Genomic DNA, 26,646 nt, shown 5'->3' on the forward strand with positions numbered 1-26,646 from the left:
GGTAATACTTCTCAAGCCAAGCCAGCTTGGAGACCAATGCAAGGCTGGAACAAGGGAAAGCAGGCCAAGAAACCTGCCACTGCTACCAAGACAGCATGAAATATTGGCCCCCGATCCGGGACCGGATCTGGTGGGGGGCAGACTCTCTCTCTTCGCTCAGGCTTGGGCAAGAGATGTTCTGGATCCTTGGGCGCTAGAAATAGTCTCCCAGGGTTATCTTCTGGAATTCAAGGGACTTCCCCCAAGGGGGAGGTTCCACAGGTCTCAGTTGTCTTCAGACCACATAAAAAGACAGGCGTTCTTACATTGTGTAGAAGACCTGTTAAAAATGGGAGTGATTCATCCTGTTCCATTAAGAGAACAAGGGATGGGGTTCTACTCCAATCTGTTCATAGTTCCCAAAAAAGAGGGAACGTTCAGACCAATCTTAGATCTCCAGATCTTAAACAAATTTCTCAAGGTCCCATCGTTCAAGATGGAAACCATTCGAACTATCCTTCCTTCCATCCAGGAAGGTCAATTCATGACCACGGTGGATTTAAAGGATGCGTATCTACATATTCCTATCCACAAGGAACATCATCGGTTCCTAAGGTTTGCATTCCTGGACAAACATTACCAGTTTGTGGCGCTTCCTTTCGGATTAGCCACTGCTCCAAGGATTTTCACAAAGGTACTAGGGTCCCTTCTAGCGGTGCTAAGACCAAGGGGCATTGCAGTAGTACCCTACCTGGACGACATTCTGATTCAAGCGTCGTCCCTCCCTCGAGCAAAGGCTCACACGGACATCGTCCTGGCCTTTCTCAGATCTCACGGCTGGAAAGTGAACGTGGAAAAGAGTTCTCTATCCCCGTCAACAAGGGTTCCCTTCTTGGGAACAATTATAGACTCCTCAGAAATGAGGATTTTTCTAACAGAGGCCAGAAAAACAAAACTTCTGGACTCTTGTCGGATACTTCATTCCGTTCCTCTTCCTTCCGTAGCTCAGTGCATGGAAGTGATCGGGTTGATGGTAGCGGCAATGGACATAGTTCCTTTTGCGCGCATTCATCTAAGACCATTACAACTGTGCATGCTCAGTCAGTGGAATGGGGACTATACAGACTTGTCTCCAAAGATACAAGTAAATCAGAGGACCAGAGACTCACTCCGTTGGTGGCTGTCCCTGGACAACCTGTCACAAGGGATGACATTCCGCAGACCAGAGTGGGTCATTGTCACGACCGACGCCAGTCTGATGGGCTGGGGCGCGGTCTGGGGATCCCTGAAAGCTCAGGGTCTTTGGTCTCGGGAAGAATCTCTTCTACCGATAAATATTCTGGAACTGAGAGCGATATTCAATGCTCTCAAGGCTTGGCCTCAGCTAGCGAGGACCAAGTTCATACGGTTTCAATCAGACAACATGACGACTGTTGCGTACATCAACCATCAGGGGGGAACAAGGAGTTCCCTAGCGATGGAAGAAGTGACCAAGATTATTCTATGGGCGGAGTCTCACTCCTGCCACCTGTCTGCTATCCACATCCCGGGAGTGGAAAATTGGGAAGCGGATTTTCTGAGTCGTCAGACATTGCATCCGGGGGAGTGGGAACTCCATCCGGAAATCTTTGCCCAAGTCACTCAGCTGTGGGGCATTCCAGACATGGATCTAATGGCCTCTCGTCAGAACTTCAAAGTTCCCTGTTTCGGGTCCAGATCCAGGGATCCCAAGGCGGCTCTAGTGGATGCACTAGTAGCACCTTGGACCTTCAAACTAGCTTATGTGTTCCCGCCGTTTCCTCTCATCCCCAGGCTGGTAGCCAGGATCAATCAGGAGAGGGCGTCGGTGATCTTGATAGCTCCTGCGTGGCCACGCAGGACTTGGTATGCAGATCTGGTGAATATGTCATCGGCTCCACCTTGGAAGCTACCTTTGAGACGAGACCTTCTTGTTCAGGGTCCGTTCGAACATCCGAATCTGGTTTCACTCCAGCTGACTGCTTGGAGATTGAACGCTTGATTTTATCGAAGCGAGGTTTCTCAGATTCTGTTATCGATACTCTTGTTCAGGCCAGAAAGCCTGTAACTAGAAAGATTTACCATAAAATTTGGAAAAAATATATCTGTTGGTGTGAATCTAAAGGATTCCCTTGGGACAAGGTTAAGATTCCTAGGATTCTATCCTTCCTTCAAGAAGGATTGGAAAAAGGATTATCTGCAAGTTCCCTGAAGGGACAGATTTCTGCCTTGTCTGTGTTACTTCACAAAAAGCTGGCCGCTGTGCCAGATGTTCAAGCCTTTGTTCAGGCTCTGGTTAGAATTAAGCCTGTTTACAAACCTTTGACTCCTCCTTGGAGTCTCAATTTAGTTCTTTCAGTTCTTCAGGGGGTTCCGTTTGAACCCTTGCATTCCGTTGATATTAAGTTATTATCTTGGAAAGTTTTGTTTTTAGTTGCAATTTCTTCTGCCAGAAGAGTTTCAGAATTATCTGCTCTGCAGTGTTCTCCTCCTTATCTGGTGTTCCATGCAGATAAGGTGGTTTTACGTACTAAACCTGGTTTTCTTCCAAAAGTTGTTTCTAACAAAAACATTAACCAGGAGATTATCGTACCTTCTCTGTGTCCGAAACCAGTTTCAAAGAAGGAACGTTTGTTGCACAATTTGGATGTTGTTCGCGCTCTAAAATTCTATTTAGATGCTACAAAGGATTTTAGACAAACATCTTCCTTGTTTGTTGTTTATTCCGGTAAAAGGAGAGGTCAAAAAGCAACTTCTACCTCTCTCTCTTTTTGGATTAAAAGCATCATCAGATTGGCTTACGAGACTGCCGGACGGCAGCCTCCCGAAAGAATCACAGCTCATTCCACTAGGGCTGTGGCTTCCACATGGGCCTTCAAGAACGAGGCTTCTGTTGATCAGATATGTAGGGCAGCGACTTGGTCTTCACTGCACACTTTTACCAAATTTTACAAGTTTGATACTTTTGCTTCTTCTGAGGCTATTTTTGGGAGAAAGGTTTTGCAAGCCGTGGTGCCTTCCATTTAGGTGACCTGATTTGCTCCCTCCCTTCATCCGTGTCCTAAAGCTTTGGTATTGGTTCCCACAAGTAAGGATGACGCCGTGGACCGGACACACCTATGTTGGAGAAAACAGAATTTATGTTTACCTGATAAATTACTTTCTCCAACGGTGTGTCCGGTCCACGGCCCGCCCTGGTTTTTTTAATCAGGTCTGATAATTTTTTTCTTTAACTACAGTCACCACGGTACCATATGGTTTCTCCTATGCAAATATTCCTCCTTAACGTCGGTCGAATGACTGGGGTAGGCGGAGCCTAGGAGGGATCATGTGACCAGCTTTGCTGGGCTCTTTGCCATTTCCTGTTGGGGAAGAGAATATCCCACAAGTAAGGATGACGCCGTGGACCGGACACACCGTTGGAGAAAGTAATTTATCAGGTAAACATAAATTCTGTTTTTCCACTTGGCAGTTGCTTAAATCTGTTTTTTTCTGTCAGTTTCTGTTCTCCCTCACTGCTGTGTGTGTGGGGGAGGGGCGCTTTTACTATGCATCAAATATTTCAGTCAGCACAGCAGAGCTGTGAGAATTATAGTTTGACTGAGATAAAAACGTTTATTCTGTAATTTGTTTCCTGCTTTCAGAAATTGTTATCTTTGCTAATGGGATTAAACCTTTGCTAAAGTTGTGTTGTTTAATTGCTGAGGGGAACAATCCTTTGCTAAAACTGTATATTCTGACAAAGATTGATGCTATAACTTAATTATTTTAACTGTTATAATTTTTTTCTGTGCTTCTTAAAGGCACAGTTCGTTTTCATATTATTTGTAAATTACTTTGAAAAGTATTTTCAAGTTGCTGTTTATTTGCTAGTGTGTTAAACATGTCTGATTCAGAGGAATATCTCTGTGCTATATGTGTTAATGCCAAAGTGGAGCCCAATAGAAATTTATGTACTAAATGTATTGATGCTACTTTAAAAAACAGTCAATCTGTACAAATTGAACATATTTCACCAAACAACGAGGGGAGAGTTATGCCGACTAACTCGCCTCACGTGTCAGTACCTGCATCTCCCGCTCAGGAGGTGCGTGATATTGTAGCGCCGAGTACATCTGGGCGGCCATTACAAATCACATTACAAGATATGGCTACTGTTATGACTGAAGTTTTGGCTAAACTACCAGAACTAAGAGGTAAACGTGATCACTCTGGGGTGAGAACAGAGTGCGCTGATAATGCAAGGGCCATGTCTGATACTGCGTCACAGTTTGCAGAACGTGAAGACGGAGAGCTTCATTCTGTGGGTGACGGTTCTGATCCAAATAAACTGGACTCAGACATTTCAAATTTTAAATTTAAGCTTGAGAACCTCCGTGTGTTACTAGGGGAGGTATTAGCGGCTCTGAATGATTGTAACACAGTTGCAATCCCAGAGAAAATGTGTAGGTTGGATAAATATTTTGCGGTACCGACGAGTACTGACGTTTTTCCTATACCTAAGAGACTTACTGACATTGTTACTAAGGAGTGGGATAGACCCGGTGTGCCTTTCTCACCCCCTCCTATATTCAGAAAGATGTTTCCAATAGACGCCGCCACACGGGACTTATGGCAAATGGTCCCTAAGGTGGAGGGAGCAGTTTCTACTTTAGCTAAGCGTACCACTATCCCAGTGGAGGATAGCTGTGCTTTTTCAGATCCAATGGATAAAAAATTAGAGGGTTACCTTAAGAAAATGTTTGTTCAACAAGGGTTTATATTGCAACCTCTTGCATGTATTGCGCCTGTCACGGCTGCAGCAGCATTTTGGTTTGAGTCTCTGGAAGAGACACTTCAATCATCCACACTAGATGACATCACACACAAACTTAAATTCCTTAAGTTAGCTAATTCATTTATTTCAGATGCCGTAGTACATTTAACTAAACTTGCGGCTAAAAATTCAGGATTCGCCATTCAGGCACGCAGAGCTCTGTGGCTGAAATCCTGGTCAGCTGATGTTACGTCTAAATCTAAATTGCTTAATATTCCTTTCAAAGGGCAGACCTTATTCGGGCCCGGCTTGAAAGAGATTATTGCTGACATTACAGGAGGTAAAGGTCATGCCCTGCCTCAGGACAAGGCCAAAGCCAAGGCTAGACAGTCCAATTTTCGTTCCTTTCGTAATTTCAAAGCAGGAGCAGCATCAACTTCCTCTGCACCAAAACAGGAAGGAGCTGTTGCTCGCTACAGACAAGGCTGGAAACCTAACCAGTCCTGGAACAGGGGCAAACAGGCCAGAAAACCTGCTGCTGCCCCTAAGACAGCATGAATTGAGGGCCCCCGATCCGGGACCGGATCTAGTGGGGGGCAGACTTTCCCTCTTCGCCCAGGCTTGGGCAAGAGATGTTCAGGATCCCTGGGCGTTAGAGATCATATCTCAGGGATACCTTCTGGACTTCAAATCCTCTCCCCCAAGAGGGAGATTTCATCTGTCAAGGTTGTCAACAAACCTAACAAAGAAGGAAGCGTTTCTACGCTGCGTACAAGATCTTTTATTAATGGGAGTGATCCATCCAGTTCCGCGGTTGGAACAAGGACAAGGGTTTTACTCAAATCTGTTTGTAGTTCCCAAAAAAGAGGGAACCTTCAGGCCAATCTTGGATTTAAAGATCCTAAACAAATTCCTAAGAGTTCCATCGTTCAAGATGGAAACTATTCGAACAATTTTGCCCATGATCCAAGAGGGTCAGTACATGACCACAGTGGATTTAAAGGATGCTTACCTTCACATACCGATTCACAAAAGCCATTACCGGTATCTAAGGTTTGCCTTTTTAGACAGGCATTACCAGTTTGTAGCTCTTCCATTCGGACTGGCTACGGCTCCAAGAATCTTCACAAAAGTTCTGGGCACTCTTCTGGCGGTACTAAGACCGCGAGGAATTTCAGTAGCTCCGTACTTAGACGACATACTGATACAAGCTTCAAGCCTTCAAACTGCCAAATCTCATACAGAGATAGTACTGGCATTTCTAAGGTCGCATGGATGGAAAGTGAACGAAGAGAAAAGTTCTCTCTTTCCACTCACAAGAGTTCCCTTCCTGGGGACTCCGATAGATTCTGTAGAAATGAAGATTTACCTGACAGAGGACAGGTTAACAAAACTTCAAAGTGCATGCCGTGTCCTTCATTCTATTCAACACCCGTCAGTAGCTCAATGCATGGAGGTAATCGGACTAATGGTAGCAGCAATGGACATAGTTCCTTTTGCACGCCTACATCTCAGACCACTGCAACTGTGCATGCTAAGTCAGTGGAATGGGGATTACTCAGATTTGTCCCCCACTCTAAATCTGAATCAAGAGACCAGAAATTCTCTTCTATGGTGGCTTTATCGGCCACATCTGTCCAGGGGAATGCCATTCAGCAGGCCAGACTGGTCAATTGTAACAACAGACGCCAGCCTACTAGGTTGGGGCGCTGTCTGGAATTCTCTGAAGGCTCAGGGACTATGGAATCAGGAGGAGAGTCTTCTTCCAATAAACATTCTGGAATTGAGAGCAGTCCTCAATGCTCTTCTGGCTTGGCCCCAGTTAACAACTCGGGGGTTCATCAGGTTCCAGTCGGACAACATCACGACTGTAGCTTATATCAACCATCAGGGAGGGACAAGAAGCTCCCTAGCAATGATGGAAGTATCGAAGATAATTCGCTAGGCAGAGTCTCACTCTTGCCACCTGTCTGCAATCCACATCCCGGGAGTGGAGAACTGGGAGGCGGATTTCTTAAGTCGTCAGACTTTTCATCCGGGGGAGTGGGAACTTCATCCAGAGGTCTTTGCCCAAATACTTCGACGTTGGGGCAAAACAGAGATAGATCTCATGGCGTCTCGACAGAACGCCAAGCTTCCGCGCTACGGGTCCAGATCCAGGGATCCGGGAGCGGTCCTGATAGATGCCTTGACAGCACCATGGACCTTCAGGATGGCTTATGTGTTTCCACATTTCCCGATGCTTCCTCGATTGATTGCCAGAATCAAACAGGAGAAAGCATCAGTGATTCTAATAGCGCCTGCATGGCCACGCAGGACTTGGTATACAGATCTGGTGGACATGTCATTCTGTCCACCTTGGTCGTTACCTCTGAAACAGGACCTTCTGATTCAGGGTCCTTTCAAACATCAAAATCTAACTTCTCTGAAGCTGACTGCTTGGAAATTGAACGCTTGATCTTATCAAAGCGTGGTTTTTCTGAGTCAGTTATTGATACCTTAATACAGGCTAGGAAGCCTGTTACCAGAAAGATTTACCATAAAATATGGCGTAAATACCTATATTGGTGCGAATCCAAAGGTTACTCTTGGAGTAAGGTTAGGATTCCTAGGATATTGTCTTTTCTACAAGAAGGTTTAGAAAAGGGGTTATCCGCTAGTTCCTTAAAGGGACAGATCTCAGCTCTGTCCATTCTGTTACACAAGCGTCTGTCAGAAGTTCCAGACATTCAGGCTTTTTGTCAGGCTTTGGCCAGGATTAAACCTGTGTTTAAAGCTGTGGCTCCACCGTGGAGTTTAAACCTTGTTCTTAACGTTTTACAGGGTGTTCCGTTTGAACCCCTTCATTCCATTGTTATAAAGTTGTTATCTTGGAAAGTTCTATTTTTAATGGCTATTTCCTCGGCTCGAAGAGTCTCTGAGTTATCAGCCTTACATTGTGATTCTCCTTATTTGATTTTTCACTCGGATAAGGTAGTTCTGCGTACTAAACCTGGGTTCTTACCTAAGGTAGTCACTAACAGGAATATCAATCAGGAGATTGTTGTTCCATCCTTGTGCCCAAATCCTTCTTCGAGGAAGGAACGTCTTTTGCACAATCTGGATGTAGTTCGTGCCCTTAAATTTTATTTACAGGCAACTAAAGATTTTCGACAAACGTCTTCCCTGTTTGTCGTTTACTCTGGTCAGAGGAGAGGTCAAAAAGCTTCTGCTACCTCTCTCTCTTTTTGGCTTCGTAGCATAATTCGTTTAGCTTTATGAGACTGCTGGACAGCAGCCTCCTGAAAGAATTACAGCTCATTCCACTAGAGCTGTGGCTTCCACTTGGGCCTTTAAGAATGAGGCCTCTGTTGAACAGATTTGCAAGGCTGCAACTTGGTCTTCGCTTCATACTTTTTCCAAATTTTACAAATTTGACACTTTTGCTTCCTCGGAGGCTATTTTTGGGAGAAAGGTTCTTCAGGCAGTGGTTCCTTCTGTATAAAGAGCCTGCCTATCCCTCCCGTCAGCCGTGTACTTTTGCTTTGGTATTGGTATCCCACAAGTAATGATGACCCGTGGACTGATCACACTTAACAGAAGAAAACATAATTTATGCTTACCTGATAAATTCCTTTCTTCTGTAGTGTGATCAGTCCACGGCCCGCCCTGTTTTTTAAGGCAGGTAAATATTTTTTAAATTATACTCCAGTCACCACTACACCCTTGGCTTCTCCTTTCTCGTTGGTCCTTGGTCGAATGACTGGAGGTGACGTAGAGGGGAGGAGCTATATAGCAACTCTGCTGGGTGAATCCTCTTGCACTTCCTGTAGGGGAGCAGATAATATCCCACAAGTAATGATGACCCGTGGACTGATCACACTACAGAAGAAAGGAATTTATCAGGTAAGCATAAATTATGTTTTTCTCTATTATATTCCAGCTATTCCAGTAAGGCTAACACTTTATTTAAGTGTGTTTCGGTCCTATATATTTTGGGTACTGTTGAAGCATGGCTGATCACCCGTGGGGTTCAAGCGCTGCTCAGACCTGCAATCTTCTGGGGTATTTCTTCCAGTTCCATTTTTAGGAACTGGGTTTTGGAGTTTTATTCAAACTATTCTGCCTTTTTTTGGTCAGTGATAGCATTATTTGTTTTCATTAGATACAATAAATGCATATTTTCATTTTTCTGTTTTCATTCAGATTATTTTCTGAGGATGCGGAATCTCATATGATTCACTTTGTTCTTCCAAGACATAGTTAGAGGATCTTTTTTTCAAAAGCTCTTGATTCCTCACACAAGGGTCACCTTTTTTAGGTTTCCAGATAGTTTGTGTCACTGTCTTTGTCTCTATCAGAAAAGGGACAATTTTATTGGGTTCCGTCTGTCGGTACCTTTAGTCTCTATTATTTCCTTCAGTTGCTATATATGCATAGAAGTTTTAGGTCTTATGACCACAGCATTGGATTCAATTCCCTTTGCTCATTTTCAATAGAAAGAACCTTTCCAGTTTTTTATGCTGAATTATGGTGCAGGGATTCTAGGATTTCACATTTTAAATCTTCGAATCCTAATATTTATCTATCTTGATTTGGTGGTTAAGATCACCATCATTTAGTTCTACAGGTCTCTTCGTTTCTTTGTATGCATTGACATTTCTTTGGAATTATCTTTTTGCCTATTTCTTTCCGCCTCTAGTTCTTCTTCCAAAGTGATTTCCAAAATTCTTATGGAGTATTTGTTTGTTCTGCTGGTGGCTCCAGCATGGCCTCTCAGGTTTTGGTATGCGGATCTCATTCGGATGGCCAGTTGCCAACCTTGGACACTTCCGTTTAAACCAGACCTTCTTTATCAAGCCCCATTTTTTTCCATCAGGATCTCAAAACATTAAATTTGAAGGGATGAAGATTGAACGCTTGATTTTTAGTCATAGAGGTTTCTCTGACTCATTGATTATTACTATGTTTCAGGCTCGTAAATCTGTCTCTAGAAAGATTTATTATCGAGTCTGGAAGACCTACTTTTCTTGGCATTCTTTTAAAATTCATAGAATTTTATAATTTTTTCAGGTTGGTTTGGATAAGGTTTTGTCTTCAGTTCTTTGATAGGACAAATCTCTACTCTTTCTGTTCTTTTTTCACAGAAAGATTGCTAATCATCCTGATATTCATTGTTTTGTACAGGCTTTGGTCCGTATCAAGCCTGTCATTAATTCAATCTCTCCTCTTTGGAGTCTCAATTTGGTGCTGAGGGCTTTACAGGCTCCTCCGTTTGAAACTATGCATTCTCTGAACATTAAATTACTTTCTTGGAAAAGTATTGTTCCTTTTGGTTATTTCTTCTGCTAGAAGAGTTTTTGAGTTATCTTCTCTTTTTTGCGAATATCCTTTTCTGATTTTTCATCAGGATAAGGCAGTGTTACTTCCTGATATTCATCATTTTGTTCAGGTTTTGTTTCGTATCAAACCTGTCATTAAGCCAATTTCTCCTCCTTGGAGTCTTAATTTGGTTCTGAAGGCTTTTCAGGCTCTCTATTTGAGCATATGCTTGCTCTGGACATTAATTATTTTCATGGAAAGTATTGTTCTTTTTGGACATCTCTTCAGCTAGAACAGTTTTTGAATTATCTGTTTTTTCTTGTGAATCTCTTTTTTTCTGATTTTTTCATCAGGATAAGGTGGTTTTTGCTGTCCTCATTTAAATTCTTACCTAAAGTTGTAAATTCTAACAACATTAGGGAGGAATTATTGTTTTCCTAAAACTTCTTTGGTGAGATTCTTACTTTCTTTGGATATGGTAAGAGTTTTTTGAAATTCTATGTTGAAGCTATTCAGATTTCAGATAGACTTCTAGTCTATTTGTTATCTTTTCTGGTTTTAGGAAGGTCAAAAGGCTTCTGCCATTTATTTGGCATCTTGCTTAAACTTTTGTTTCATCATGCTTATTTGGAGTCGGGTGGATTCCCGCCTCGGAGGATTACGGCTCATTCTACTAGGTAAGTTTCTACTTCCTGGGCTTTTTAAGAATGAAGCTTCTGTTGATCAGATTTGCAAAGCAATGACTTGGTCTTCTTTGCATACTTTTACTATGTTCTACCATTTTTATGTTTTCTCTTCTTTAGAAGCAGTTTTGGTAGAATGGTACTTTAGGCAGCTGTTTCAGTTTGATTCTTCTGCTTATAATTTCAGTTTTTTTCATTATAAAAATTGAAACTTTTTTGATTTGGGTAGTAGATTAATTTTTCAGCGGAATTGGCTGTCTTTATTTTATCCCTCCCTCTCTAGTGACTCTTGCGTGGAAGTTCCACATCTTGGGTATTTGCTATCCCATACGTCACTAGCTCATGGACTCTTGCTAATTACATGAATGAAAACATAATTTATGTAAGAACTTACCTGATAAATTCATTTCTTTCATATTAGCAAGAGTCCATGAGGCCCACCCTTTTTTGTGGTGGTTATGATTTTTTTGTATAAAGCACAATTATTCCAATTCCTTATTTTTTTATGCTTTCGCTCCTTTCTTATCACCCCACTTCTTGGCTATTCGTTAAACTGAATTGTGGGTGTGGTGAGGGGTGTATTTATAGGCATTTTAAGGTTTGGGGTTTGGGAAACTTTGCCCCTCCTGGTAGGAATGTATATCCCATACGTCACTAGCTCATGGACTCTTGCTAATATGAAAGAAATGAATTTATCAGGTAAGTTCTTACATAAATTATGTTTTTTTAACCCCTAATCTGCCGCTCCGGACATCGCTGCAACTATAATAAACATATTAACCCCTAAACCGCCGCACTCCCGCCTCGCAAACAATAGTTAAATATTATTATCCCCTAATCTGCCGCCCCTAACATTGCCGCCACCTACATTATACTTATTAACCCCTAATCTGCCGCTCCAGACATCGCCGCCACCTACATTATACTTAGTAACCCCTAATCTGCTGCCCCCAACGTTGCCGCTACTATTCTAAATTTATTAACCCATAACCCTAACACCCCCTTAGGGTTAGGCAATCAGTCAATAGGATTGAGCTTGCATTCTATTGGCTGATTGGAACAGCCAATAGAATGCAAGCTCAATCCTATTGGCTGATTGGTCTTCTTTTCAGGTTTTGTTTCGTATCAAACCTGTCATTAAGCCAATTTCTCCTCCTTGGAGTCTTAATTTGGTTCTGAAGGCTTTTCAGGCTCTCTATTTGAGCATATGCTTGCTCTGGACATTAATTATTTTCATGGAAAGTATTGTTCTTTTTGGACATCTCTTCAGCTAGAACAGTTTTTGAATTATCTGTTTTTTCTTGTGAATCTCTTTTTTTCTGATTTTTTCATCAGGATAAGGTGGTTTTTGCTGTCCTCATTTAAATTCTTACCTAAAGTTGTAAATTCTAACAACATTAGGGAGGAATTATTGTTTTCCTAAAACTTCTTTGGTGAGATTCTTACTTTCTTTGGATATGGTAAGAGTTTTTTGAAATTCTATGTTGAAGCTATTCAGATTTCAGATAGACTTCTAGTCTATTTGTTATCTTTTCTGGTTTTAGGAAGGTCAAAAGGCTTCTGCCATTTATTTGGCATCTTGCTTAAACTTTTGTTTCATCATGCTTATTTGGAGTCGGGTGGATTCCCGCCTCGGAGGATTACGGCTCATTCTACTAGGTAAGTTTCTACTTCCTGGGCTTTTTAAGAATGAAGCTTCTGTTGATCAGATTTGCAAAGCAATGACTTGGTCTTCTTTGCATACTTTTACTATGTTCTACCATTTTGATGTTTTCTCTTCTTTAGAAGCAGTTTTGGTAGAATGGTACTTTAGGCAGCTGTTTCAGTTTGATTCTTCTGCTTATAATTTCAGTTTTTTTCATTATAAAAATTGAAACTTTTTTGATTTGGGTAGTAGATTAATTTTTCAGCGGAATTGGCTGTCTTTATTTTATCCCTCCCTCTCTAGTGACTCTTGCGTGGAAGTTCCACATCTTGGGTATTTGCTATCCCATACGTCACTAGCTCATGGACTCTTGCTAATTACATGAAAGAAAACATAATTTATGTAAGAACTTACCTGATAAATTCATTTCTTTCATATTAGCAAGAGTCCATGAGGCCCACCCTTTTTTGTGGTGGTTATGATTTTTTTGTATAAAGCACAATTATTCCAATTCCTTATTTTTTTATGCTTTCGCTCCTTTCTTATCACCCCACTTCTTGGCTATTCGTTAAACTGAATTGTGGGTGTGGTGAGGGGTGTATTTATAGGCATTTTAAGGTTTGGGAAACTTTGCCCCTCCTGGTAGGAATGTATATCCCATACGTCACTAGCTCATGGACTCTTGCTAATATGAAAGAAATTAATTTATCAGGTAAGTTCTTACATAAATTATGTTTTTTTAACCCCTAATCTGCCGCTCCGGACATCGCTGCAACTATAATAAACATATTAACCCCTAAACCGCCGCACTCCCGCCTCGCAAACAATAGTTAAATATTATTATCCCCTAATCTGCCGCCCCTAACATTGCCGCCACCTACATTATACTTATTAACCCCTAATCTGCCGCTCCAGACATCGCCGCCACCTACATTATACTTAGTAACCCCTAATCTGCTGCCCCCAACGTTGCCGCTACTATTCTAAATTTATTAACCCATAACCCTAACACCCCCTTAGGGTTAGGCAATCAGTCAATAGGATTGAGCTTGCATTCTATTGGCTGATTGGAACAGCCAATAGAATGCAAGCTCAATCCTATTGGCTGATTGCATCAGCAATAGGATTTTTTCTACCTTAATTCCGATTGGCAATCGGAATCTAAGGGACGCCATCTTGGATGACATCACTTAAAGGAACCTTTATTTGTCGGGTAGTCGTCGGAAGAAGAGGATGCTCCGTGTCGGATGTCTTGAAGATGGAGCCGCTCCGCGTCGGATGGATGAAGATAGAAGATGCCGTCTGGATGAAGACTTCTGCCCATCTGGAGGACCACTTCGCCCGGCTTGGATGAAGACTTCTCCCGGCTTCGTTGAGGACTTCGGCCCGGTTGGATGAAGACTTCTGCCGCTTTCTTGAGGATGGATGTCCGGTCTTCAGAACAGTAAGTCGATCTTCAAGGGGTTAGTGTTAGGTTTTTTTAAGGGTGTATTGGGTGGGTTTTATTTTTAGGTTAGGGTTTGGGCCTACAATAGAGCTAACTATCCTTTTAAGGGCAATGCCCATCCAAATGCCCTTTTCAGGGCAATGGGGATCTTAGATTTTTTTAGTTAGTACAGGGAGTGCAGAATTATTAGGCAAATGAGTATTTTGACCACATCATCCTCTTTATGCATGTTGTCTTACTCCAAGCTGTATAGGCTCGAAAGCCTACTACCAATTAAGCATATTAGGTGATGTGCATCTCTGTAATGAGAAGGGGTGTGGTCTAATGACATCAACACCCTATATCAGGTGTGCATAATTATTAGGCAACTTCCTTTCCTTTGGCAAAATAGGTCAAAAGAAGGACTTGACAGGCTCAGAAAAGTAAAAAATAGTGAGATATCTTGCAGAGGGATGCAGCATTCTTAAAATTGCAAAGCTTCTGAAGCGCGATCATCGAACAATCAAGCGTTTCATTCAAAATAGTCAACAGGGTCGCAAGAAGCGTGTGGAAAAACCAAGGCGCAAAATAACTGCCCATGAACTGAGAAAAGTCAAGCGTGCAGTTGCCAAGATGCCACTTGCCACCAGTTTGGCCATATTTCAGAGCTGCAACATCACTGGAGTGCCCAAAAGCACAAGGTGTGCGATACTCAGAGACATGGCCAAGGTAAGAAAGGCTGAAAGACGACCCCCACTGAACAAGACACACAAGCTGAAACGTCAAGACTGGGCCAAGAAATATCTCAAGACTGATTTTTCTAAGGTTTTATGGACTGATGAAATGAGAGTGAGTCTTGATGGGCCAGATGGATGGGCCCGTGGCTGGATTGGTAAAGGGCAGAGAGCTCCAGTCCGACTCAGACGCCAGCAAGGTGGAGGTGGAGTACTGGTTTGGGCTGGTATCATCAAAGATGAGCTTGTGGGGCCTTTTCGGGTTGAGGATGGAGTCAAGCTCAACTCCCAGTCCTACTGCCAGTTTCTGGAAGACACCTTCTTCAAGCAGTGGTACAGGAAGAAGTCTGCATCCTTCAAGAAAAACATGATTTTCATGCAGGACAATGCTCCATCACACACGTCCAAGTACTCCACAGCGTGGCTGGCAAGAAAGGGTATAAAAGAAGAAAATCTAATGACATGGCCTCCTTGTTCACCTGATCTGAACCCCATTGAGAACCTGTGGTCCATCATCAAATGTGAGATTTACAAGGAGGGAAAACAGTACACCTCTCTGAACAGTGTCTGGGAGGCTGTGGTTGCTGCTGCACGCAATGTTGATGGTGAACAGATCAAAACACTGACAGAATCATGGATGGCAGGCTTTTGAGTGTCCTTGCAAAGAAAGGTGGCTATATTGGTCACTGATTTGTTTTTGTTTTGTTTTTGAATGTCAGAAATGTATATTTGTGAATGTTGAGATGTTATATTGGTTTCACTGGTAAAAATAAATAATTGAAATGGGTATATATTTGTTTTTTGTTAAGTTGCCTAATAATTATGCACAGTAATAGTCACCTGCACACACAGATATCCCCCTAAAATAGCTATAACTAAAAACAAACTAAAAACTACTTCCAAAACTATTAAGCTTTGATATTAATGAGTTTTTTGGGTTCATTGAGAACATGGTTGTTGTTCAATAATAAAATTAATCCTCAAAAATACAACTTGCCTAATAATTCTGCACTCCCTGTATTTTATTTGGGGGGTTGGTTGTGTGGGTATTGGGTTTTACTGTTGGGGGTTGTTTGTATTTTTTTTTAAAGGTAAAAGAGCTGATTACTTTGGGGCAATGCCCAGCAAAAGGCCCTTTTAAGGGCTATTGATAGTTTAGTTTAGGCTAGGGTTTTTTTTTTTATTTTGGGGGGGCTTTTTTATTTCGATAGGGCTATTAGATTTGGTGTAATTAGTTTAAATATCTTGTAATTTGTTAATTATTTTCTGTAATTTAGTGTTTTGTTTTCTTTTTCAAGCTACGATGAGTCCACAGATTTCATCCTTACTTGTGGGATATCGCCTCCTGGTCAGCAGGAGGAGGCAAAGAGCTCCACAGCAGAGCTGTATAAATAGCTCCTCCCTTCCCTCCCAACCCAGTCATTCTCTTTGCCTGTGTTAGTTAGATAAGAGATGGCAAAGTGAGGTGTTAGTAAAGATTCTTCAATCAAGTGTTTATTATTTTTAAAGTGGTGCTGCTAAGTATTACTTTATGCTAGGGTGTAGCCTAGACCAGATCAGTCTCTTCAGTAACAAAAGAGAAGCATTTGGTGGCTTTAGAGCAATAGGAACTGGTGGGACATTATTCTCACTGCGCCTCCTATACATTTTTTGCTTCCCTAATATAGATAGCCTAAACACTTTTAACTCAGGCTGATCTTTGTCCACTGGGCTATGGGAGGGAGAAGACCTCTGTAAACCTGCTGGACTGCCATGCTGTCGCACAGCATTCCAGGTAAGTGCTAACTTTTTTGTTTCTGGGGACACATTATCTCAGATTAAAGTGAGCACTGCATTATTACAGTCACTTCTCAAGAGCTGAATTACATGAAAGGGCTCTGATTGTGTTGGGACTGTTTTACATACACTGGGGCTGGGACTCAGTTTTATTTTGCTCCCGGTAGTGGTATAATATGCAACCCGGTTGATAGCTACTTGTTATGTTATGGTAGCATAAGAATGGCGTAACTCCCCACTCCCGATATCAGTATTATACTGACCGATCAGGAGGTTTGTTTTTCAGTTGGTCATAGCATTGTCCTAGGCCCTCTTGTGGATTATGGTGTTTTTTTACTTTAAAATATTGCCAGAAATAAAAGGCTCCATCTTGGAGTTAGCTGCCCGGGAGTTACGGTCTAATACGCCCACGATGGGCGGGACTTAATGTAGTCCTATGCAGGCGGCTCCATTCTTGTGACTTTGCAGCCCGAGTGTTTCAGCCTGAGACGCCCATGATGGGCGGAGCTAGGCTATGCTTTAGAAAGTTTTGCGCGCCCTTTTTCTGCCGTTCTAGGAACGCATTGTGAATGATGGGCTATTAGCTGGATACCTTTTCGGTCAGTCTTACTTCAGCTGACACAAGGGCTATTGGCATATTTCTGGCATAATCTCTTTACAATCGTAGTGTGATTCAAGAGACAGTGTTTGTAGTTAAACAGATTAACAGCTCTACTCCATTTGAATTCATTTTTACTGTAATGGCTCAAATCTGGGGTGTCTCTATCGTTAAAGAGTCAGTAGTTTTTTCTTTCATTCATTATGACTCGGAATGGAATGAGGGTACATCTGTAATGTCGTTCCTTTTCAGTTAAAGGGACAGTACCGATTTTCGTGGGGTTCCTTTGTTACATTCCACTGTTTCCTGCATAATACAGTTTGGTACTTGACAGGAAAAAAAGAAGACTGTGCACATGAAATAAAGATTTTTCTTTCTCCTACATGGGGTGCTCTGCGGTTCCTTGCAGCACATGACTAGGTTGCTTTAATGTTCATAGCACTGTCCATTCCAGCAAGATTAACATGATACTTGACTAATTTCTGTCACTGACAAAAGAGGTTTCAATATTTCACTTTTTATTTCTGCAGCTTTATGTAGAGAAAAATTGTTATCCTTTTTAAAACTTAAAGAGATAGTAAAATTTCGCTTGTGTTGCTTTTTATTTTACATACACCTTCTAATGTGACTGTTAGAAGTCTAGTGATACTGGGCAATCTTTTACACATTTTCTAACCATAGTGTCTACAATTATTGCTCACCTGCAGGCAGTGCTCTGCAGTTCCTTGCATAGACATTGCTTGGATTTCCTTAGCAATGACTAGTTATAGCTATATTGATATTTATATTGGTCTGGTTCTGCATGACAGAAAGAAGATGCTCTTTTTATTTTAAAGAGACAGTGCAGAGTTTTTGTGTGAAAATTTTATTAACAGACTTGAAACTGTTTTTTTGTTCTGTCCTCCTTTGTGACTTGGGATGGTCTCAAAACTCACATAAATGCAGCCAATCAGGTGACTTGACAACTGCTAAGACACAGGGACTTCACTCTGTCGGAGACTCCCTTGGGGGAGATTCAAGGCAAGATAAAGACTATGAAACTTGCTACTGACTTTATTACAGACGCTTTTTGCAGGTCTTCAGCTACAACTAAGAGTTCGGTTCTAGCCCGCAGGGCCTTATGGCTATAGCCTTGGTCCGTGGATGTGTCTTCTAAGACTAAGCTTCTTATTATTCCTTACAAGGGTAAAACCTTGTTCGGACCTGCTCTGCAGGAGATCATTTCTGATATCTCGGGAGGTAAGGGCCATCTTCTCCTTCAGAATAAGATGATTAAACTTGAGGGACGTCTGACTAATTTCCGGGAGCCGGACAGATAGCTCAGCAGGCTTAGGCACTGTGGCTGAGCTCTGTAGCAACCCAAGGGTTGCAGGTTAGATCCCCAGTGAGGTCCACTCAGCTTTTCATCCTTACGAGGTTGATAAAATGAGCAGCACCTTGAGACCCTTACGGGTGATTAGCTGCGCATACATACATACAATGAATCCTTTTGGAATACCGAAGGGATTGTTTCCTTTTTCTCCGCTAAGCAGAAATAACCTAAGCCTGCATGGAGGCCCAACCTTTCTTGATAGCCCAAGCAAACCAAGAAGCCTGAATTTGGAACTAAGTTGGCAGGAAGGGCATGCCCCCGATTCGAGGCCAAATCTGGTGGTGGGCAGACTATCCCTTTTTGTTCAGGCCTGGGTGCGGGATGTTCAGGATCCCTGGGCTTTAGAAATTGTGTCCCAGGGGTATAAATTGGAATTCAAAGATTTTCCCCCTATCGGCAGGTTCCTTCCTTCTAGATTATCTGCAGATCAGATACAAGGAGAAGCGTGCTTACTTTGTGTAGAGTGATCGTTCCTGTTCCAGCACAGGAACAGGGTCAGGGTTTTTTTTACTCAAATCTCGTTGGGGTTCCCGAAAAAGGGGAATCTTCAGACCAGTGTTCCCTCTAAGGACAGTTTTGTGTGCAACCCAGCAGTGAAACAGTTAACAAGAGAACCATACCTTGCCATCTGCATTGTGCAGTGTTTGCTAATTGCAGGGTGTGGTTACCTAATTAACTGTTTTACTGCTGGGCCGCACACAAAACTGTCCTTAGAGGGAACACTGCTTCAAACCACTCTTGGACCTCAAGAGTCTACACAAATTTCTAGAGTTCCGTCCTTCACGATGGACACTATACGTTCCATGCTACCACTGACTCAAGAAGGTCAGTTCAGGACCACAGTAAACCTAAAGGATACATACCTACATGTTCCCATTCACAGGGACCATTACAAGTTTCTAAAGGTTTGCATTTTTAGCAAACTCTTTCAGTTCAGGGCATTACCTTTCGGCCTGGCCAATGCTCCAAGAATATTTACAAAGGTGCTGGGATCTCTTCGGGCGGTTCTTAGACCGCAGGGCATTTGAGTGGTGCCGTCTCTGGACGATATTCTAATTCAAGCGCCATCATTTCAACAAGCCAGATCCCATACTAACCTGGTATTATCCTTCCTGTGTACTCATGGGTGGACAATAAATTCAACAACAACAACAAAAAATAAAAAAAAAATTTTGACAGAGGTTAGGAAAACAATATTGTTACATACCTGTCATGCCCTTTGGGTCCATTCTCCGGCCTTCGATGGCTCAATGATAATGGAGGTAATTGGGCTGATCCTGTCGACGATGGATTTCATCCCTTTTGCTCGGTTCTATCTCAGACCTCTATAGCTAAACATGCTCAGGCTATGGAACTGAAGGGGTTCTCTTCAGTGGTGGTTGTCTCTGGTTCATCTATCCCAGGGAACTTGCTTTCGCAGGTCGGCTTGGGAACTTGGGACAACAGATGCCAGCCTTCTGGGATGGAGAGCTGTCTGGCACTCCCTGACGGCTCAGGGGCTTTGGACCCAGTCGGGGTCAGTTCTCTCTATAAACATTCTAGAACTGAGAGCTATTCTCAATGCGCTTCTGGCCTGGCCCCGGTTGGCCGCCGCCGAATTTATCAGGTTCCATTCGGACAATATAACTTCTGTGGCTTACATCAATCATCAGGGGGGAACAAGAAGTTCCCTAGCGATGACAGAAGTATCCAAAATAATTCAGTGGGCGGAGGCCCATTCTTGTTGCCTGTCTGCGATCCACATCCCGGGAATGGACAATTGGGAAGTGGATTCTTGAGCAGACAGACGTTCCATCCGGGGGAGTGGGAAGTACATCCGGAGGTGTTTTCCAAACTGATCCTCAAGTGGGGACAGCCAGAGTTGGATCTGATGGCATCTCGAAGGAATACCAAACTTCAGAGATACAGGTCGAGATCCAGGGACCCCCAGGCAGAATTAATAGACGCTCTGGCGGTTCCTTGGAATTTCAATCTAGCATACCTGTTTCCTCCATTTGCACTTCTTCCTCGGGTAATTTCCTGACTCAAACAGGAGAGGTCGTTGGTGATACTCATAGCACCGGCATGGCCTCGAAGAATTTGGTATGCGGGCCTGATAGAGATGGCATTTCTACCACCTTGATGACTGCCGTTGAGGAAGGACCTTCTCATTCAGGGTCCCTTCCTTCACCCAAATCTAGCTTCTCTGAAGCTGTCTGCGTGGTGATTGAACGCTTAATTTTATCCAAGCGTGGGTTCTCTGATCCGGTCATAGAGACCTTGATTCAGGCTCGTAAGCCTGTAACTAGAGAAATCTGCCATAAGATTTGGCATAGATACTTTTATTGGTGTGAATCCAAGGGCTAGGAGAAAAGTTTTGTCTTTTCTCCAGGAAGGTCTGGAGAAGGGTTTATCTGCTAGTTCCCTAAAAGAGGTCAAATTATAATTATATTGTAGCTATTTTAGGAATAATATTTATTTTACAGGCAACTTTGTAATTATTTTAACCAGGTACAATAGCTATTAAATAGTGAATAACTATTTAATAGCTACCTAGTTAAAATAATTACAAAATTACCTGTAAAATAAATCCTAACCTAAGTTACAATTAAACCTAACACTACACTATCAATAAATTAATTAAATAAAATACCTACAATTATCTACAATTAAATCTAACACTACAATATCAATACATTAATTAAATAAAATACCTACAAATAAATAAACTAACTAAAGTACAAAAAATAAAAAAAGCTAAGTTAAAAAAATAAAAAAATTAATTACAAACATAATAAAAATATTACAACAATTTTAAGCTAATTACACCTACTCTAAGCCCCCTAATAAAATAACAAAGCCCCCCAAAATAAAAAAATGCCCTACCCTATTCTAAAATAAAAATAGAAAAGCTCTTTTACCTTACCAGCCCTTAAAAGGGCCTTTTGCGGGGCATGCCCCAAAGAATTCAGCTCTTTTGCCTGTAAAAAAAAAACATACAATACCCCCCCAACATTACAACCCACCACCCACATACCCCTAATCTAACCCAAACCCCCCTTAAATAAACCTAACACTAAGCCCCTGAAGATCTTCCTACCTTATCTTCACCACACCGGTATCAGCGATCCGTCCAGGCTCCGAAATCTTCATCCAAGCCCAAGCGGGGGCTGGAGATCCATCATCCGGCTGAAGTCTTCTATCAAGCGGCAAGAAGAAGTCCAGAAGAGGCTCCAAAGTCTTCATCCTATCCGGGCAGAAGAGGAGATCCGGACCGGCAACCATCTTCATCCAAGCGGCATCTTCTATCTTCATCCGATGACGAGCGGCTCCATCTTGAAGACCTCCGGCGCGGATCCATCCTCTTCTTCGGACGTCCTAAGTCCGAATGAAGGTTCCTTTAAATGATGTCATCCAAGATGGCGTCCCTCGAATTCCGATTGGCTGATAGGATTCTATCAGCCAATCGGAATTAAGGTAGGAAAAATCTGATTGGCTGATGGAATCAGCCAATCAGATTCAAGTTCAATCCGATTGGCTGATCCAATCAGCCAATCAGATTGAGCTTGCATTCTATTAGCTGATCGGAACAGCCAATAGAATGCAAGCTCAATCTGATTGTCTGATTCAATCAGCAAATCAGATTTTCCCTACCTTAATTCCGATTGGCTGATAGAATCCTATCAGCCAATCGGAATTCGAGGGACGTCATTTAAAGGAACCTTCATTCGGACTTAGGACGTCGGAAGAAGAGGATGGATCCGCACCAGAGGTCTTCAAGATGGAGCCGCTCGTCATTGGATGAAGATAGAAGATGCCGCTTGGATGAAGATGGTTGCCGGTCCGGATCTCCTCTTCTTGATGCCTTCTAGAATAAGCAATATTGTAATAGCGCATCTCGCTCTATTACAGGTCCAAAAACCTTTAAGGACACGCAACGTCCATGTCGCAAAGGGGTTAAAGCACTTATGTTTGGATGAATTTAAATACCTTCACTAAGTTATTTCGTGTTCACGACTTCACGTATTCTCCTTAGGAAAGAACAGTTTTGGCGGATTTTATAGAAGTAGTCTCCCCCCCCCCCCCCCCCTTTTTTTTTTATTCTATTCTTTTTTTCTGGTTAGACCATAAGTCGCTAACACTTCAATATGGTTGTGGCTAATAATTCTTCATGTGTTGTCTTTGTAGAACATGGGGAGGAAATGTGATTTTTGTATTTATTTGTGAAATGATTTTCTTAGAATTCAGAATGACAGCACATAAAGTGGCTTAGGCCCAACATTACTTTGTCTATTCTCATTTGGGATCTACTATACTTTGTTTCTTTCCTTAGAGCTTGGTTAATCATTAAACTAAAAGGTTGTAGGGAAAGAGTTGGGGATTGGGAGGAAATTCTCTGTATAGATTATATCCTTACTTCATGTGCTGTCACTCTGAACATGAAAAGTGGGTGGTGAGGAGGAATTAAAGTAACACTGAAAATTTCCTTTTTTTGTTTTTAGTGACCACGAGCCCGCCCAAAACACTATATGTCATGTCGGATGCCAAGCTCTCTGCACTTACCAAGTCAGTAGGTAGCGACCTGACCACTCTGCCCCTGAAACAGATGTCCCTGCAAGCATCATCCTCCATTTCTCCAGGAACTGTGACTTTCACCACCCCATCCCTTGCAAGCTCATCCAATCCAGCATGTACAGTGGTGCTGTCTAAGATAGGTTCAGTGCTGCAAGCCCAACCAAAAACTGTTATCCTAGCAAAAGCAGAATTAGGAGACAAGACATCAGGAAACCATGTTATGGGGACAGTGGAAAGCTTGGGCAGGGTACCTTCAGTGGTGGATGAGGGTAGTACCATTATTCACAGTCGGGAGTCATTGATCAGCAGACAGCTTCTTCAGCCTGCCTTAATTGCGCTTTCTGGTTCCAGCAGTGGAGTTCTGAATCCAACAGCCAACCAAAAGCAACAGTAACTCTGATGCAGGGTACTTAACAGTGTTACTACCAAAAAAAAGACTTCAGTAAATAATTGATTTATAAACATTCTCCATTTACTGTGTCACAGGATGGGAGAAAAGGAAATAATGTGGTAAAGCATATTTCACCTGTTTTTCTCCCCGACCCCATCTGATGAAGGAAGCAGGAGGTACAGTTGTCCTTTTGTGCACATTTAAAGCATTTAAAGCTTTATGCGCTAAACATCAATGAAGAAGACAAAAACTAAGGCTGTGCCATCCCTACAAAAATATAATAAAATGTCAGGGACATTGACACGTAACATTGTACCTATACAGGTTAATAAAACATACCATAGATTTTTTTTCCCTTTCATGAAATGGTTCTGTGTTGAATTGAATGCCTGTCATTACTGTAACTGGACAGTAGTTCCTGGGAAATATTCATAGGTGTGTGTAGCAAAACTTTGCTTTAATAATGTTGATTTAACATTACACGCTAATATCTCCAGCCTACCATGTACATAGTGAGTAGTTTTCAGACATTTACTTAAGAAACACTGCTAACTTTTTCAAAGGTAACCTTAAAAGGTATATTTTATTATGTTTTTTGTACATGCGTTTGGCCATTGTCTCTTATTCTATTTAGCTGCTACATTAGGTTAATAATGCACTGAAGTCCTTTTTGACATACAAGAAGTTGCTTAGATTTGCATCTATAAGGCACGTTCTAATTTGTTTTCTATGAAGTAGTTTAGCATTCCACTAGTAAAAAGAAACCTTACAATTATTCTGATAATGGGGTGTCATAGTAGAGCCATCTCGTAGGACTTCATTTTTTTTTCCCAAACCATTTATAGGTTTTTGTCACCTTAAAGTGATTGTAAATCCTAGCATTCTTGTAATGCTAGGATTTAACAGGGGAGCAAATAAAGGGGACTTTCAGTCATAAAGTATACCGCACTGAGCGCTTCAGGCAGCCCACGGCAGAACGCTATTTTGCTGTAAAGTGAGTTTAACCAATAGTGTTCTAGCAAGCATGGCACTATCTGAGCAGCATAGCTATTGGCTAAGAAATGGAAACGTCACCTCACAGTAAACTTGTGTTCTGCCGTGGGCCCCCTGAGGAGCTCAGTGCTGGGAACGCTTCAGACAAATAAAGGAACTTTCAGCATAAAGTATTTTATACTTAATGACTGGAAGTCCCCTTAATTTGTTCCACTGGTAAATCCTACGTTTCACAAATGCTAGGATTTACCATCACTTTAAGTTTGGTTTGACACTATTGAAAGTGAAATTGCATCTCACATGACACAGTTTTGTAAGAAACAAGTCCTCTTGTTTAACAAACATGCTAAGTGGCACCTAATCTTTACATTATTTGCTGTAATCTAGTTCCTGTGAAATGCACAAAAATAGCTAATCTTTTTGCCATCTAGTGTGTAAGGGACAGAATTAAGTTTACAGTCTGTTTGGGTTGTAAAGATTTGACAATATATGTTGTCTATTTAATGACTGTATGTAAGTATATATATATATATATATATATATATATATATATAAATTCTATAGTAACTTGTATAATACATAAGCAACCACATTCTTTCATTTTTCAATTGTATCTGATGGTTTGTCACCTTTCCAATATTATACTAAATATGCTGGTGAAATATTAACAAAAGGAGAACATAGTGAAAATAAATTATAGTTGAAACAAAGTTAACACCATACCAGACCTATAAAAAAGAGAACATTCAAGGTTTTAACATTTTAATAAAGTGTCTACTGAGGTAGCATAAGACCTTTGTATAAGTTATGTATGTTATGTCTTTTATTTAATATTTTCAGATTTCAAATGTGTTGACGTAGAGCAAATTCTCACGTGACTACAGATTACTGATAGGCACTAAACTGCAAACTACTTAATACAAGATCACTTGTTTCTGTTTGTACAGATCCAGATATGATCATTTAAACGTGTAGAAAGTGCTTACATTGTTGTTCCACTCTGTACAGAATTGAAAGCAATATGTACACATAAAGTACAGCTTGAGAGCCGCAGAGAACTGCTGGTCCTGAGTGGACACAGTAGCTGACCCAATCAGCAGTGGTAGTTGCACATCGTGTCATGTGACTATTGCTGCACTGATTCACTGATTGGTGTTTTCTGCTCAGAACTAGCAGTACTCTTTGCAGGGGTTAAGCAGATGGCATTGCAGGGTCGCTAGGGTTAAAGGTTACATGTTCTACTATGTTGATTTCCTTTCAACTCTTGGAAATGCAGTAGAATTGTTGTTTACTGTGTTACTTTTTATCTACTGTTCTTTTATTTGCTTTTTTTATATAATAAATTATCAATAACTGTTAACTGCTTGATATACATAGCTTACATTGAACATATGTTCTATGTCTTCAGTGCACAAGGTATCATTCTTTTTATTGTAAACATAATGCTTTCTTTCTTTTTAAAGACACGATGAGTCCACAGATTTCATCCTTACTTGTGGGATATTCACCTCCTGGTCAGCAGGAGGAGGCAAAGAGCACCACAGCAGAGCTGCTATATATAGCTCCTCCCTTTCCTCCCACTCCAGTCATTCTCTTTGCCTACGTTAGTTATAGGAAGAGGTAAAGTGAGGTGTTAGTTATAGATTCTTCAATCAAGAGTTTATTATTTTAAAGTAGTGCCAGAGTGTGCTGCTTTGTTCTAGGGTGTAGCCGCAGTCCATATCAGTCTCTACAGTAGAGCATTTGGTGACTTTTAAGCAATGGGAACTTGTGGGACATAATTCTCACTGCGCCTCCCTAACCTGGAAAAATCTGAGGGATATTTCTCAGTGTTTTCTTTTAATTCACAGGTCCATGTGAGGAATAGGACTTCACAAACCTGGGAGCTGCCTTTGCTCGGGGCAGAATGTGAGGTAAGTGCCGATTTTTATTCTGGGGTTCAAAGAAGAAAGAAAACTCAGAAGAAGTTGGCCACTCACGTTGTGAATAAGACATATAAGGAAGCCCTTAGTGGAAGTTATGGGCACTTTATATTACTCAGGTATGATTTCTCCTTTATATTTAGGAGATTATAGTTGACAGCTACACGCAGGCAATCAATTGTCACGCATCTCCCGGCGGTTACATAGTCAAACATGCTGACCGGGAGATGACTTTAGTGACATCGCTCTCAGCGAGCGTAATTGGGCATTAAATTACACTGCGCTTGTTATTAAAGGGACACTAAACCCAAAAGTTTTCTTTCATGATTCAGATAGAGTATACAATTTTAAACAACATTCCAATTTACTTATATTATCTAATTTGCTTCATTCTTTAGATATCCTTTGCTGAAGAAATAGCAATGCACATTGGTGAGCCAATCACATGAGGCATCTATGTGCAGCCACCAATCAGCAGCTACTGAGCCTATCTAGATA

General features: G+C 41.6%; 1 protein-coding gene across 1 annotated transcript in view; it reads left to right on the top strand.

Annotated features, from left to right (window-relative positions):
- The window catches only part of KANSL3 (KAT8 regulatory NSL complex subunit 3), a 311,300-nt gene extending 287,701 nt beyond the window's left edge, over positions 1-23,599 (top strand). Inside the window, exon 23 of the mRNA XM_053717821.1 lies at positions 22,770-23,599. Coding sequence (XP_053573796.1) covers positions 22,770-23,236 — 467 coding nt within the window. The 3' untranslated portion in view covers positions 23,237-23,599. The remainder of the gene's footprint in view (positions 1-22,769) is intronic.
- The last annotated feature ends 3,047 nt before the right edge of the window (positions 23,600-26,646 follow it).

This window comes from Bombina bombina, chromosome 6 (assembly GCF_027579735.1).
Source record: "Bombina bombina isolate aBomBom1 chromosome 6, aBomBom1.pri, whole genome shotgun sequence".
NCBI classification, from domain to species: Eukaryota; Metazoa; Chordata; class Amphibia; order Anura; family Bombinatoridae; genus Bombina; species Bombina bombina.